The sequence below is a fragment of the Mauremys reevesii genome, linkage group 5 (assembly GCF_016161935.1).
Source record: "Mauremys reevesii isolate NIE-2019 linkage group 5, ASM1616193v1, whole genome shotgun sequence".
NCBI classification, from domain to species: Eukaryota; Metazoa; Chordata; order Testudines; family Geoemydidae; genus Mauremys; species Mauremys reevesii.
The window spans coordinates 8,222,776-8,239,515 of record NC_052627.1 but is presented as its reverse complement, the minus strand read 5'-3'; the positions used below and the strand labels follow the sequence as shown (position 1 = coordinate 8,239,515).

The 16,740-nt window shown below is 46.0% G+C and overlaps 1 protein-coding gene across 6 annotated transcripts in view; it reads left to right on the top strand.

Annotated features, from left to right (window-relative positions):
- EPHA5 (EPH receptor A5) overlaps positions 1 to 16,740 on the top strand; it is a 334,695-nt gene that overhangs the window by 226,649 nt on the left and 91,306 nt on the right. For all 6 annotated transcript variants that reach the window (XM_039540351.1, XM_039540355.1, XM_039540353.1 and 3 more), the window contains one exon: positions 15,102 to 15,226. In XM_039540351.1, coding sequence (XP_039396285.1) covers positions 15,102 to 15,226 — 125 coding nt within the window. The remainder of the gene's footprint in view (positions 1 to 15,101; positions 15,227 to 16,740) is intronic.

The window sequence follows — 16,740 nt, the reverse complement described above, 5'->3', positions numbered from 1 at the left end:
ACAGACCCAAAGTCAGCTGGAGTTGCTGATGCTGAGCAGCTCACAGAATCAGACCATTTATTTAAGTGGCTGGTCATGGGTTTAGGTGCCTAATTGCAGACATCCCAGCTGGAAAGCTTTGACCTAAAGTAATCGTTTTCCCGTGATACTGGCCCCCTCCAGAGTCAATACCTCAAAGTCAGGGGTGGCCAACTTGGGGCTCCGGAGCCACACGTGGCTCTTCAGAAGTTAATATGCGGCTCCTTGTACAGGCACCGACTCCGGGGCTGGAGCTACAGGCACCAACTTTCCAATGTGCCAGGAGTGCTCACTGCTCAGCCCCTGGCTCTGCCACAGGCCCTGCCCCCACTCCACCCCTTCCCACCCCCTCTTCTGACCCTGCCCTCGCTCCTCCCCCAGCCCCAGCCTCCTGCATGCCACGAACCAGCTGATCGGGAGGTGCGGGTAGGGAGGGGAGGTGCTGATCGACGGAGCTGCCAGTGGCGGGAGGTGCTGGGACCGGAGCTGATGAGGGGCTGCTGATATATTACTGTGGCTCTTTGGCAATGTATATTGGTAAATTCTGGCTCCGACTCAGGCTCGGGTTGGCCACCCCTGCTCAAAGGTATCTGATTTGATATTTGACATAGGACAGGGATTGGCAACCTCTGGCACGCGGCTCGCCAGACCCTCCTATAGTCTGACAAACCCCCATAATTTCCTGCAACTGTGAACATTTAAATGGAGAAAAGTTGAAAAAAAATGCTTAAAAATAAACATGAATATTATCCGTCAAATTTATAAAATATTAATAAGCAAATTCTGCTATGCCTACTTCCTATGTCAGGGATCGACAAGCTTTGGCACGTGGCCCACCAGAGTTTGTTTACCTGCCGCATCCACAGGTTCGGCCGATCGCGGCTCCTTCTGGCCACGGTCCGCTGCTCCAGGCCAATGGGGGATGCGGGAAGTGGCACGGGCCGAGGGATGTACGAAGGGAGGGGTAACATTCTCAAAGGTGCCTCGGTGACTTAGGAATTGAATTCTCACTGAAAGTCAAAGCAGCCTTTGGAAATTGGACTTTGGCTCCTAAATCACTTAGGGTCTTCGGAGACTGTTACCTGACATGCAGAGTTCCCTTTGCATGCTCCTCTTCTGTTCCTGCACGAGCAGTAGTGAGCCTGCAAGACAACCTGGGCAAAGCTCCTCCCATGTCTTCGGGGTGGCAGGAGGGGCTGAACAGAGGGCAGCGGCTGGTGCTGAATTGCTATGGGAGCTGGCCACTGAAGAGTGGCATGGTAGGAGGATGTGCTGGTGAGCCTGGGTAGTGGAAGCCGGGGCCTGAGCAGGCCATGTGGGAAGAGGCTAGCATGGAGTGATGACCTCAGCGGGTGATAGGAGCTGGCAGGAGGTAGGGTGAGGAGTGGAGATTGGTGCCAACCAGTTCAGCGGTCGTCCTGGGTGCTGCTGATGTGGTGGGGAGAGAGTTGGGGGAAAGGGCCACAGGAGTGGGAATGGGAGGTCAGAGGTACAGAGGCCAATGCAGGCAGCTGCTTCTAGTCAGCAATGATGTTGTGGTAGGAGGCCTGCCATTCCGTGTGGGCCATGACAGATCCACTTGTGGCTGATTCATCTTAAAGGGAAATCAGTGTATTGCAGTAGCCAGCCACTGGGAACAGAAAACAGCCCTGCCCACAGCCTTGTCCCAGGACCTCCTCCACAGGTGGGTCTTGGGGGCCCCATCCAGCCGAATGTGGGCATTCCTGGCTTGACATGCCCTTAAAATTCTGGTAACTGGGTGCTTTTAACATAATATTGACCATATCTGTTCAGCATATGTACAATATACGCTTCAGGTAAGCCCTGGGAGAGCTGTGTGTGTGGCCAGCATGTAGGGACTGTTTGCATGAATCCTCTGTGAATCCTGCTGGGATGGTTGGAGCAATGTTGCCAACGCTCATAATTTTATCATGAGTCTCATGATATCTGGTGTTTTTCTTAAAGCCCCAGCACTTGGAGTCATGTGATTGTGAGAACTTCAGCTTTCATTGCTTTTAAAATGTAAATTTCTTGCCGCCATGGTTGCAGAGTAGAGTTTGAAAACATGAACCCTAAAGGCTCAGTAACCAGAAGTTAATTTACAAGAACCCAGTATGTGTCATGAGTAAGCCAGTGTTAAGAGTTTTGAGGGCCTTACTCAGGATTTTGCAATGCCTGGAGCTGTCAAGGCTCTAGCAGTAAGGAGTTAAGATTGTTGCCCCAGTGCGCTAGGCACAGTGCGCGCGCGCGCACACACACACACAGACACACTCTGAAAATATGGCTCCTACCCAAATGAACCTATAATTTAGGGCCCTGACCCGGCAAAGATGTATGCATATGCCTAACTTTATGCATTGTGAGCAATCCCAGGTTGGGTCATTACACAGTGCCCAATGCATGTGCCAAAGTCCTTGCAGGATCAGGGCTGAAGTGTATTGTTTATAAGTACTTTTTAGAAGTAAGTTAAAAAATGGAGCATCGTGTTGTGAATTTGGAAGCAAGTATGCAGCCAACCAAGCCAACGAGCCAGTGCGGGGATTGGGGTGAAGCCACTGCCTTCCCTAATGTTCCCCTCTCCCTATCCCATTGGGGTGCTGTGCAGCTCTCGGCAGCGTTTCATGGGCCATGCAACGTGGGGAGCATCTTACTGCTTTCCCAATGCCCATAACCCCCATGTAAGAATTAGGCAGGACCGAGGCCTTCTCCTGCCAAGCTCACTGCTTTAGGGACTCTACGTTGTGTTGCTTTGCCATTACTTTTTTACCTGGTGCTGCCTCTCTCTGTCGGCTGTATCTGTATCTCTTGCCATGTGTTTACTGCAAAGTCCAGGATCATCCTTTCATTTTGGGTGTGCACAGCTCCTAGCACAATAGGTCCATCTACACAGCCTCCAACAGTGAGCCTCCCAACCCAGGTCGATAGACAAGGGCTCGCTCTGGTGCCCTAAGAATAGCTGCACAGATAGCGCGTTGACGTTGCGGCTGGGGCTGGAGCCGAGGGAGAGAAGGATGTTTGCTGCAGCGGGCTGTGGAGACATAACCGTGGAGCTGCAATCCCTGATGGGGGTCTATAGGCACTACCGCCACTCAAATAATAATACCATCCAGTGGTCGAACTAGTGCATCAATTTGTGGCCCCATATGTAAAATTCAGCTTAAATGATGATTTGAATTAATAATGTTAGCCAGAGAGAACACATGGAAAAAACAGACAGGCTGCAGCTCTTCCATATACTGCTTCCCTTCACTCCGATTCTTTAAGGAGAAGCTGTGTGAAATCCTGGCTCCTTTGAATAGGGTGACCAGATGTCCTGATTTTATAGGGACAGTCCCAATATTTGGAGCTTTTTCTTATATAGGCTCCTATTACACCCCCACCCCCTCTCCCCCGTCCCGATTTTTCACACTTGCTGTCTGGTCAGTCTATCTTTGAAGCCAGTAGCAAAACTCCCGTAGACTTCAACGGAGCTGGAATTGCAACGGCTATCTTTTAAGATCTAAGTGTCTAGCACTGCTTTAATTCAGATTAGGTCTGTACTTTGATTAAGAGAAAGATATTGAACTTAAACATTTCAAAGCTATACTTTTTCTAATATCTTAATAATACATACATCAGTAAGTGATGGAAAATCTCAATAAAATGAACATATTTCATGGATATATTTTTATAACACACATTAAGGTATTAATGATTTGAGTAGTAATTTTGTACGTGCATTAATATGGCTCCCATGCTATTTTGTTTTAGTTTTACACTGATAACTAAATATTATGACCAAACTATTTTATTAAATGGATAGGGCCTTACCAAATTCACAATCTATTTTGGTCAATTTCATGGTCATAGGATCATAAATGTCATGATTTCAGCTACTTGAATCTGAAATTTCATGTTGTTGTAGGGCTCCTGACCCAAAAAGGAGTTGTGGGGTTGTCACAAGATTTTTATAGAGGGGGTTGTGGTACAATTACCCTTACTTCTGCGCTGCTGCTGGTGGCGACACTGCCTTCAGAGATGGGCAGCTGGAGCGGGTCAGCTGCTGGCCGGGAGCCCAGCTCTGAAGGCAGAGCCACTGCCAGCGGCAGCACAGAAGTAAGGATGGCATGGGATGGCATTGTCACCCGTACTTCTGCAATGCTGCCTGCAGGCTGGGCCCTCAGTCAGCTCTGAAGGCAGCAGCTCAGAAGTAAGGATGGCATATATGGTATTGCCACCCTTGCTTCTGCGCTGCTGCTGACGGGGCACTGCCTTCAGAGCTGGGCACCCAGCCAACAGCCGCCGCTTTCCACCCACCCAGTTCTGAAGTAGTGCAGAAGTAAGGGTGGCAATACCACTACCCTCCTAAAATAACCTTGTGACCCCCCATAACTCAAGGCCCCCAATTTGAGCAACACTGGTCTCTCCCGCGAAATCTGTATAGAATAGGGTAAAAGCACACAAAAGACCAGATTTCACAGTGGGAGCCCAGATTTCATGGTCCATGATGCATTTTTCATGGCCGTGAATTTGGTAGGCCATGAAAAATGCATCATGGACCATGAAATTGGACCGTGAATTTGGTAGGGCCCTATAAATGGGTCTGCAGCAAAAGGCAATTAGAACTTCGTAGATGATTTGGTTGTAGTTTGGTAGTAGTCCTACAACAGAAAGTAGTTAGTTTCTATGAAATTCTGTGTGTATATATATATATATATATATATATAATTTTATTTTAAATGTAGAGCTAAATTCTTCCTGATGGTCATTCCATGCAATCTCATTGGAGTCAGTGGGTTGCGTGGAGTGGAAGTCAGCACAGAACTAGAGGGTGTCTTTACAATGGCGCCATGGTCTTGTTAAAGCACTAGACTGATGTACATGACCACAGGTTTTCTGGGTGGCCTGTGTCACTTACAGCCATATCTTCAGACATGCTCGGGGATGTTGAGAGTATTTGGAGCTGCTGAGACCTGAGCTTTTTTAGAAAATCTAGCTCTGAATCTCTCTCTTTGTCCTAGTTTCCCATCCGTAAAGGAGGATAATTATACCTCTTTTCTCTGCCACGTCAGTTTAGGCCCTGATCTTGCAAAGATTTACATATCTGCTTAACTTTGATCAAAGTTTGATTAACTTAAATCCAACCATATGCAACAGTGCATAAAGTTGAACCCATGAGTAAGTCTTTGCAAGACTGGACCCTCTGTGTGTGTCTACACCACCAGTGAAGGTGGGACTGCAGTGCGGGTAAGAGTAACCATGCTAGCTTTACCTTAGCTGGGGAGGTAGTAGTGAAGAAATGGTGGCATAGGCTAGTTGCCCCAGTACAGTCCTGCCAGGTATCAGGCCATTAGCCCATGCCATGGTCCATGCTGCTGCATCTTCACTGCCGTTATTACAAGTGCTAGCTAGACTAAAGCTGGCGTACACCTTCATTTGCAATGTAGCCGTACCCTTAGACTGCAAACTCTTCAAGCAGGGAATGTCTCTTCCTATGCATCTGCCCAGCACCTAACACAGTGAGGTCCCAATCTCGACTGGCTCTGAAAGCACTGCTGTAATATAAAAAAGAAGAAAAATTAGTCCCATGCTGTCAAGTGACTTCGTAAACTGTTATTATTGGAACGAGAGAGTGAAGCTTTAATTTTGACTTATAAAGCCCAAACCTTATCTGCAGGGGATTTGCTGTCACTTAAAAACAAAAGGATGTTGGTGCTCGTAACCCAGTCCTGTCTGTCAACTGTAGCTTTTCCCAGCCATCTTTGGGATAGCATAGGGGAAGTAAAGTGGTGGGGAGTGAACTCATGAAAGACAACAGGGATCTCCAACGGAAGAGAGAAAAACCAAACCCCATTTCTCCGTCTCCATGTGCAATGTGCTTGGATTGATTCAAAACCCCCATATGGTCCAGAGGTGCAGATTCCTGGTGGGCTCTGTGCCTCGTGATCTGAGCTGGCTCCTGCTTCATCTTGGTGTCTGCTTCATGGAGAGAGAGGAGCCATCCCTGGGCCTGAGCTGGTGAGTGTTCTGAGCCTAAGGAGTCATCCCTGCAAGTCTGATGATAGGCCCATGCCAACCAGAGCCCATCCAATCCACAACCAAGGGCCTGACCAGGTGCCCCCAAGGCAGGTATACAGGTTCCTAAGAGATGCAGCCACTCCAGTCTGCTCAGTGATGCTACCTTGTGGGGAGAATTCCCAGCTGGCTCCTCCAGCCTCTGCCTGTTCCTGCTCCAACCTCAGCCACCATCCCCATTCTGGCTGATAGCCTGACATGAAGCTGGTTTTAATTGTTAAAACTCAGAAGAGTTGGGGTGGCAGCTACCTGAGAGAGAGCCCTTCTCCTTAGGAGGGGCTAAAACAGCTAAGATTAATTGGGCTGTTTTCCTTAGTCATGCCCAGGACTACTGAGATGGGGAGCCCATCTTCAGCGAGGGTCCCTAGACTCTGGAACTGGCAACTCCCATTGGTTTGAGAGAACCTGAGTCTGCTGAATTTCAGGGCAGGCAAGGGCCCTCTCTGTTTTCTGCGGCTTTCAGAGTGGGGGTGGGGGAGGGAAGCTGGGGGTCAGTTTGAGGCCTGGCATTTATTTATGAACTCCGGCAGGTAGAAGTTCTAAGGAAATGACATCGTTTTATAGAGGATGTGTTCATGTTTTAATGTAAACAGGCGAAGTTTTGCCCCTGTGTAGATGGCTAGCACAAAGAAGACCTTAGTCATTCAAGGAGCCCCATTGACTTAGGACGACTCAGATGTCACAGGAGTGGGACCCTATTTTGCATAATGTACAGAATTTAATCATGTGTGGTAATAGTCACCCCCTTATAATGGGCCAGGGCAGGATCTCAAAATAGAGTTGCAGTGGCACCGAAGTGGTGTATCGCTCAGGTGAATTTCACCTCATAGACTAGATTCTCAAAAGTGCTCTCAGGCAACAGCTGATTGAGATGCTGGTGGGTTCTGAGTTCTTTTAAAAGCATGACCCAAGGTGCCTGAGGTAAAAGGATAGGTGTATTATCTAGCAATCCAAGCAGAGAAGACAATAAAGTCACTAACATTTTCCCCACTGTCCCTTTTAACTTCATATTTCTGTTTTTCTAAACCATTATCATTAAAAACAAATAAATCCACTGCTGTGGGAAGTTTACTGTAATTTCTCATTACCTGGAAATATATGTCGTTTCATTCAAATTGAGCAACACTCATGTAGCTTCCACATTCGGCAATAACTAAAGACCTTAAGGAAAAAATCCAATAATGCCATTAATTAGAAACAGAATGAAAAATTGCAATAAACTAGGCTTTTGAAATGTGGACAGTGTTAACTAGGAAACAAGTAACATTAATTTACCAGTAGACTCTGCATTCCTTTTCTCCCGTTACAGCCAGTCTCCTGTGCTACCGTGTGTTAATGATACTGTGGGTTTTTTGGTTCTGTGATGACAGTTGATGGATTTGATCTAATCTTAAGCATGAGTTTGACTTTTGTGCCATTTGCCGTGATTTCCGACTGCAAGGCAACGTTGGCACAAGAGCTAGGAAAGAATGCCAAGGTGTTTAGGAGGTTGAAATTCTAGACCCTAGCATGTTTACACATAGAGAAATGTAATCGGATTCAGTAAATTGCCGGCAGATATAAAACACTACTAAAATAAGCTAAGGTCCATAGCATAGCTGCAGGTATGGTACAGATCACTGTGGCTTTCAATGCTAAGACAGCAAGAGCAGAATCTTTTTCTTTGCTGATACTTTAATCTTCTTTTAAAAGGAAATTGAAGCCCAAGTGGTTGGAGAGCTGACAACAAGGAGAAGTGGGGCCAGCTCCTCAGCTGGTGTAAATTGGCATGCATCTGTTGACTTGAGAGGAGTGTGATGATTTACTCCAAGTGACAATCTGGCCCCATGGAGATCAGGGGTGGATTGAGGGTCTTGGCTTGGGGAAAATAGCTTACTTAGTGCAATGAGAATGAGCCAAACTTGTATTTTTCTCCCAGCCGTCCCTACTGGTTAATCTAAAACTGCACCAGATTTGGGTTTGGGGAGTGAGATGAAGAAACATTAGCTGCTGTCTGTGCCAAAGTGAAATATACAAAGGCAAAATTAATTGGGCCAGGGATAGCATTATCTAGAATATGACTTGTAGAGTCTGGATTAATTATTTTATCTTGATGCAGTGGTCATTTACCTGATAACATTAGTTTGTCTTAAAATACAATTAAGATTTTATTCCCATAAACTTTGTTGTACATTAGATTTTACTAAGGCTCAGTGCAGTACTTCTTGGATACTGTGTTTGGCGCCTCACTGGCTAATTCAGTGCTAATGTCATTATAAACGGTTGCAGAGGAAAAATGTTCTAAAAGGTCTTTTTCTTATGAAATCCTGTTCTGTAGTTATTCAGATGTGAATAATGATGGGTAATTGGCAGTGACTTTTATTTATTTAGTCTGGCCATTTAAAGCTATTAAGGAAATGTTACAAACAGCATAAAAAGTAAGACCAATTTTCAGAGATGTTATTTGGTTTATGATTAGGTTTAGTGTCAGGAAAGCAAAATGTACATTAGCAATTTCACACCTTGTCACATTTTCTGTTTGTCTTCATCACGTTCACAATTGTTTTGGTGAACAGCGACCGTAAATGCAAATAATGTAATCTCCCACTTTCATTTTACAAATTTTGTTTGAAGTTAGCATGAATGTGCAGATTCACTTGTAAACAGCATCAGAAGGAAATATTATTTACATCCACTCCTTTGACATCAAGGCAAAGATTTAAATAAGAATTTCCTTCCTACCCACTCACCCCTTTGTGCAAAAATTATTATATTTTCTACACATCCTGAATTTTATACTCTAAATGGAACTTTTCAGTGGATGGGCTCCCTTTTATTAAAAGGATAATGCCCTTGTAGAACCAGTGACCTTTAAAAAGCAAGTTTCAATATAATCCTTTTATTTTCCTGAGATCATATAGCACAGTATTCAGTTGCAGGCTTTTAAGATGGAATGATTGCAGACTTTGTCTGACGGCTCAGATTGAATTACATTTTGTTTGATAAAGAAAACTCTAAAATACTTAATACTTTCCTTCAGTTCAGAACATTGTAACTTCAATGTGTTGAGGATGCAGAGAAGCTGCGGTATCATTCCAGCACCACTGGGATTGATTAAATATACTTAATTGGTCTTTATCTTATGATTACACTTTAACACTTCTTAGGAAGAAGATCCAAAATGGATACAGTTACTGCCTCTCTAATTTACTTTGGGAGTTCACTTACCCATTTTCTTATCTTGCTTCTCTTTCCCGGTAGAGTTCAGCATTCTGCCTGGCTGCAGCCGAACGTGCAGGCTACTTATGCAGCCAGAAATTAAAGTTTGTAAGCTTGCAAAGGCAGAGCTATGTCTTAAGGCCATTAGAAGTGAGACACTCAAAAAAGTCAAAGTCTGCCCTGAGCCAGGTGGTTCAGCAGGCAGGCATGTCAGTTTCCATAGCCAATGGTACACAAAGAGGTGATGTGGCTAGCATCACATCTGACTCCTTTTAGCTTCCCTAACCCCACAGACTGGGCTCTACTTTGGGGCTGGCCTTTCAGTGTGAGTTTGAGCAAGACTCAAACCCATGACCTTTGGGATTGCAGTTGAGCACGTGACCAGTTGGCCACATGAGATGCTTGGGAAATTTAATCCTGGCTCTTCCACTGGATTGCATGGTCTTGGGCAAGATACTTCAACTCCACTTTTGTTTTCATATTATTAAAATGGGGCTAAACATACTCCTCCCTCCCCCATGTCATGGTGAGGATTAGTGTTTGCACGGTAATTTGAATATGCTTATTACTATACCCCTGCTATGTTTATCTTTCTCTATAATTGGAGCAGTGATGGTACATTTTCCGTTACACGTGTTCTCAGAAAGGAGATTGGTGTCCTGATTTCTGTGCTATAGGAGATGTACTGAACTGCCTTTAAGATCTTAGAGGGAGATTTTCAAAAGTGTTGATGGGATTGAAGAGCACAAGCTGCGTTGTTTGAATGGGACTTGCACTCCTAAATCTCTTTGACAAATTAGAAAATCTACCACATAGCAAATGAAAGGTCTTTTATCTGGTAAAGCATTCTTGATGCTAAGTCGCTTCTATTGAGGCTTTGTCTTCTGGTGGAAAGCTTGAGATGCATGGACACAGAAAGGAAGAGCTGAAATTCAGCTGAGCTGCAGAACATGCACTGTAAATCTTATGGTCTGATGTTTCCCTGATTCATTAGGGTTAGGGTACAAACTTGAGAAATAATTTCAGATTTCTCTCTCTTTTCTTTTTAAACATATGTTCCACAGCCTTCCTTTTTGTGAAGGGAACTTTGAAAGTGCAAAGCAGCGTAACGGGACATAAACGCATTGCAAAGCTTGCAGTCTTTTAAAGATCACATTGGCTACCCCTGATGCCCTTTGAGACTCTGTAGGCACCAGGGCCGGCTCCAGGCACCAGCAAAGGAAGCACATGACTGGGGTGGCACATGCTAAGGGGCGGCATTCCAGCCATTCTTGGGGCAGCACAGTCTGAGTGTTTTTTGGGGTGGCAAAAATGGTAGAGCCAGCCCTGGTAGGCACAGCTCTAGATCCCCAGATCTGGGGAGAAGCCGAGAGAAGAAAAGTAAAGAACGAGTTATGTTTTGGCCCAGTTGTTTCCAAACACACCATTTCCCAAAGGGCGGTGTTGATTGTATGACATGTGACCAGCTCCTCAATGGCTGAGGAGACAGCTTGGCTTCCTTAAGCTCTCAATTTCATGTGGATCATGAGAGGAGCTTGCTCTGAGCATCTTCTTCCTATTGTGTGAGACTTCACCACTGCCCCCTCTCTATTGGCTAATATTTCCCCATCACACACACACGTCTCACATGCACACAACTCACATGTCACATACACATGTCTGATACATCACACCCGGTCATTCACGTGTCGGGGGAGGAGGGAGATCAGTACCAATGGAGATTCCTGTGTGATGATGTAAATCCATCAGAAGAACAGCACTAGCCATAATGTGGCTGCATAAGAGTTTATGAAGGACGATTCTTCCCCCCCTTCCCCTCCATGCCTTGTCCATCTGTTTTGGGGCTGTCCAGGCCAGAGCTGCTGGGGGCTGGGTGGGGGCTACATGCCAGATGGTCTGTCCAGGAAGCAAGTGGATAGAGAGGAAGGAAGGAGTAGACAAAACCATGGCATCTCCCTCCTCTCTCCCCTTTCCATGCTTGTCTGGTTGCACAAAGACAGGGAGTAGCCTGCACCTGAAAACAGCTGTAGTAGATTACTGCCCCGTTCCCCATGCAGCCCGGGTCCTCTGGGAGGTATTGTGCTTCTCGGAGTTCCAGCTTCTGAGGTGCTTGGATGGGTAATACAGAAGCTAGCTCTAGGTGTGAGAGACAGCGTAAGCCCCACTTGCACACGCAGAGTCCTATTTAACTCCAGGGAGGCACTCTCATGTGTCCGAGGTGGGAGTCTCATCACTTGAATTCTTTAAATCAAACTGGGGTGCCTTTCTACACATATCCTCTAGCTCAACCATCAGATTGGGCTTGATGTAAATGGTGAAAATCTATAGCTTGGTTATGCAGGAGGTCAGACTGAATGATGATAGTGGTCCTTTCTGTCTACAAGTTCAAGGCCTTTCACACTTCTCTGGCTTATACCCTCTCAGCAGTTCAATTCTGGGCACCCTGGAGTGTGTGCTGTGACTGTGAAGCTGAGGCCTGCTCTTCCGAAAAGACCATGCAGGAAAGAGTAGTATTCTCCAGTGTCCTCAGAAAGCCAAAGGGATGAGAGATTAGTAGACAGCAGGTGAATATGTTTACCTGGAAGAGGTTCAGATTTAGGGTCCTGATTTAAAAAACACAAGCTTTCCAACAGTGTCCAATCCAGGAATAAACATTTGGAAGATTTCCCATATTCCTTCTGGCTGAAGATCGGAGTTGGCAAAATGAGTTTGTTTGTTGTCTTTGTTATTTAACTGGGATTTTTTTTTGGTAGCATGTTAATTAGTTCCTCTTGCCTACAAAAAGTAATATTTTTATGGTTCCGTGAAATTTTGTAAGATAAATATGTTTGAATTGAGGATTATCATTTGTACAGCAAACACAAAATGCTATTTGTTTGATGGGCAGCAGAGAGAGGTGCAGAGCTGAATGGAGAAGATCTGCGATCTCAGCTATAAAAGAAAGGATGGTATGGTGGGTAGGACACCAGCTTCAGGTGAAGCTGGGTGGAAAGGTTCAATTCCCTGCCCTGCCTTGGGCAAGTCACATAGTCTTTGCGTATGTTACGCCCTGATGGGTGAAATGGGATAAGTGTCGTCCTCCTACTTCACAGCGTGTTGTGAGAATAAACACATTGTCGTGTGAGGTGCTCAAATACTGTGGTACTGGAGTTCATATAGGTATCTCAAAAAACAACAAGGAGTCTAGGTGCCTAGACAGACGTGTGTTGCCCCGATGCTCTCATATCTCCTTGTTGTCATTTTTAGACCTGTGGGATTTGCCATCGATTTAAAAAACACTGGAATTATTTAGCTTGTGCATCATTCTCTTTCTGACGCCCTTCCAAATTTCTATGTGTGATCCCTGGAGACCCCCACAGCCCCAGTCAGCTCTGCACAGATGCACCAAGGACTCAGGAGAGCATTAAAAGCACCACGTTTTATTTTCCACGGGACATTCTGCGAGGGAGCTGGTAGCGGTTGTAAAAAACATAACTTTAAAAGTTGTTTAGGTCTCTGAGTTGAAAATGAACCATCAAATATATCTGCAGTGCATGTGTGAGCTGGAAAGATAGCAAATAGCCTGGGAAGGCTGAATAGTAAAATTATATAGTTCCTTTAATTCTGCAGGTTCCCAGAGGCCGGCACAAAGTCCAATATACAAACCGCACACTGGGCTTGCTGCCTAGTGGTCACCATTAAAATCGTTACAATTTCCATTTGCAAGGAATTGATGTCACGGTGGCATCTGGGGTATCATCTCAGCAATGTTAATTAGAAAAACAAGGAAATGGTAAAGATTCTAACGGCAGCCATTGTATTCAGCACTGAAGTTTAGCTGCCTCGGGAGCAGCAGATGGAGCTATTTTAACCAGTGCGCAGTAGTGCCTGTGCTAGCAAAGGACACGGGCTCTTTCTGCCAGGACACTGTCTGCATTGCAATAGAAAAATCCGCAGCAGTGAGTCTCCGAGCCCACGTCAGCTGACTCAGGCTCTCGGGGCTCAGGCTGCTGGGCAAAAAATAGCAGTAGACATTCGGCTCAGGCTGAAACCCGGTGAGGGGGAGGGTCTCAGTGCTTGGGCTGCAGCCTGAGCTCCAGCATCTACACTGGCAGTATTTAGCCCTGCAGCCTGTGCCCTGTGAGCCCAAGTCAGGTGATCTGGGCTCTGAGATTTGCTGCTGCAGGGTTTTCTATTGCAGTGCATGCTGGCATACCCTAAGTCAGGACTGACTAATGAGCCAAGGGACTTATTGAATGCCAACACCATTTCCTGCCACCCTTAGGTGACAGCTGCCAGGGCAGCCCAAAGGGGCTGGAGTGGACCCAAGAATCAGCCTCCACATGCTTAGCTAGACTCCCAGCGCAGCACGCTGCCCTGTTGGTGTCTCCGGGTTTATCTTCACTGCAGTGTTACCTGGAGGGATAACTTACACTCCTGTCCACACACACCAATCTCTAGCTTGACTGAAGGGAAGCTTTAAACTCAAGTTACCCTGACCCTTTGAGTGGTACATGTTGCAGCTGGAGCGCTGCTGGTGCAGGGCTGCCGCCGCTACTCTGTACTACTAATACAATCACCGTGCTGCCGGTGTGCTTGTCCTCACTCAGGCTAGACTAACAGGGGGGAAGCCTTCCTAGCTTGATCTAACAGTGCAGTAAAGACAAGCCCTGAATGCATTCCTTGAGACATCCCAAACTTGCCCATTGTTTCTGGAGCTCTTCTGGACAGAGAACCTACAATGTCCCCTATAGAGGCAAATTTAATGAGGATGAAAATATATGAAAAAATAGAACTTAAATGATCAGGCACTATGCTTCCATCCCAACGGCCTGCGAGCAAAGCCGGACAACACACTCTCTCAGTAACCACACTGCAGTAAAGCAGACTCAGATACAGAGGAAACAACTGTGTTATAAAGTTTGAGGTTAGCTAGGTACAACAGGTGGATCAGCAGGCAGATCGATAGAGGTGTTCCCTGGCTTGAAATAACACCAATCATTTTGAAAAATAAGGCACCGTCACACTGTGCTGACTTTCCTTCCACATGCAGCATTGACAGCAAATTTAAATGCCAAACAAACGCTGATTTTTAAAGTACTTCAGTGGCCTCCAGGGGTGTAAAATTTCCTTGAGTCATTATCTACACTGAACAACACTGCCAACCCCTAGCTGCCCCCAGCACCTGCTGCCCCCAGTCCTGATCCCCGCACTGATGGGGAGCTCTGGCAGAGGTACTGTGCCCACATTGACTTGCCCTGCTGCAAATTCTCTCTCCTCCCCACGCCCTGCCATCTGCCTGGCCATGCAGCAGTACTCCTCTGCTCTCATAGACTCCTGGGCTCACACTCCTTATCCCTTGTGCGTCACTTCTGACTCCCTCTGAGCACCCGCCTCCCCACTCCAGATCTTGCCTGTTGCTAGAGCTGGTTAGATAATGGGATGGATTTTCTTTGCAAACATTTTGTGAAAAGAATGCCCTCCCTTTCTCTTTGCCTTCGGAAAACGTAGAATTTTGACAATCTCTCCTGCTCTGCCTTACCCAGCCTCATAACAATTCTTTGAAAACAACATTAAGTTTTTGTAACAGCAGCTGGACTGAGACCACAGTTCAGAATTCATTAGAAATCATCAATGGGATCAGTGCCTCACCTAGTGAAAATCACATAGTTCCACTGAGGCCAAAGGGTCAGATCCCAACTGATATAAATCCACACTGAAGTCAAAGTGCACTACACGGATTTACATCAGTGGACTGTACGTAGTAGCATCTGCAATGTTGAATTTAAATTAGGAAACAAGATACTGTCCTACTAACTATTGGCTTGTTCTGTTTTTCTCTTCTCTTGCAGCACCTTCTCCAATCAGTATTGTGAAAAAAGGCAAGATAGCTAAAAATAGCATCTCCCTTTCCTGGCAGGAGCCGGATCGACCCAACGGCATCATCCTGGAGTATGAAATCAAATATTTTGAAAAGGTGTGACTGCCTGATTGCAAAGCGTCCTAAGTACCTTCTCTTTGCTGTCCTTCTCTTTTAGTTATAATTATCCTATGCGTGGAAGGGAATGAAGCAATTTTATGCATAAATCAATGTCAGATTGATTCTGCAGTAAATGATTAGGAAGACTTGAAATGTGTGTGTTGTTTTCCATTAGTGTGCCACTTCTGTTGAACAAATACATTAAAACTGCATGTCAGTTTCATCTCCAGTCTTATCACATTAAATTAAAGTATACTAATTTGTTATGAATCAAAGGAGCTTGGGAACTAGCATCCGTCTTCTCACACAGAGCATCGGGCAATCCCCAATCTTTTAATTTTACACTTGAGCTTTGGTTTTAAGGATCAGCTGGCATTGATTCCAGTGCTCAGCGAACCGTCTGCCAGGGCATGTTGGTGTTCTGATTGTATCTCTGCAATAGGTTGTTGTTGTTATGATTTATTTGCATTATGGTAGCACATAGGAGCTCCAGTCCTGGACCAGAACCCTCCTGTGGTAGGCATGGTACAAAGTCAGAACAAAAAGACAGTCCCTGCCCCAAGGGACTTCCAGTGGAGGTGGCCACATCCTGAAGCACTGGGCAGTCTTCCTTCAGGTAGAGTTCTCACTGAAGTCCATAGGAGGCTTGTCAGAACAAGGACAAAGAACTGACCTTGGGCAAGTTCCTTCCCTCTCTCTTCCTCTGTTTCCCCTTCCTCACTTCATCTGTCTTGTTCGTTAGAGAGTGAGCTCTTTGGGGCAGGGACTGTCTCTTGTGGTGTGTGTGTGTGTGTGTACATAGGGCCTGGCACAATGGGGCCCTGATCTGCCTGGGAGCATCTAGGCACTATGGTAGGCACAAAATACTTTAAAATGGCGAGTGTCATTGCACCACATAGGCATGGGGCATAGCGGAGCTGCCGTGCTCCAAGGAGAGCATCAGGGAGCTTCAAGTCTCAGAAAGGCAGGATGTCTGCTGATAGAAGCAGCATCCCCACAACCTTCTCTTTCATGGGGTGCAACCTACTACTTTATGCAAGCAGGCCAGCTCAGTTTTCCTGTAGGGTGACCAGATGTCCAGATTTTATAGGGACAGTCCCCATTCTGGGGTCTTTTTCTTATATAGGCTCCTGTTGCCCCCTCCCCCCGTCCCGATTTTTCACATTTGCTGTCTGGTCACCCTAGTTTTCCAGTGTAACAGAGGGAGTGACCTAGAGCACAGGGCCTTCAAATCTGCTTGCATTGGCCTGGGCAGCACAAGGTGGGGACGGTTCGTTTGTGCTCTGCACCCACATAAAGGACAGCCTGAGTAGGGACATCGGTACCTGGCCCAAGACATTTAGGGACAAGTTGTGCCCCCGGAAATGCATGCAGCTCCCACTGGCTTCAGTTGGAATTGCTTCTTGGGTCTGAGGGCAGAAATTTAGCCCTCGGTCTTCAAAATAAACAGTGGCTCAAAGGTGCTAAGAATCCGGACAACTTTCCATGTCATTCAACACAGGCACATTCAT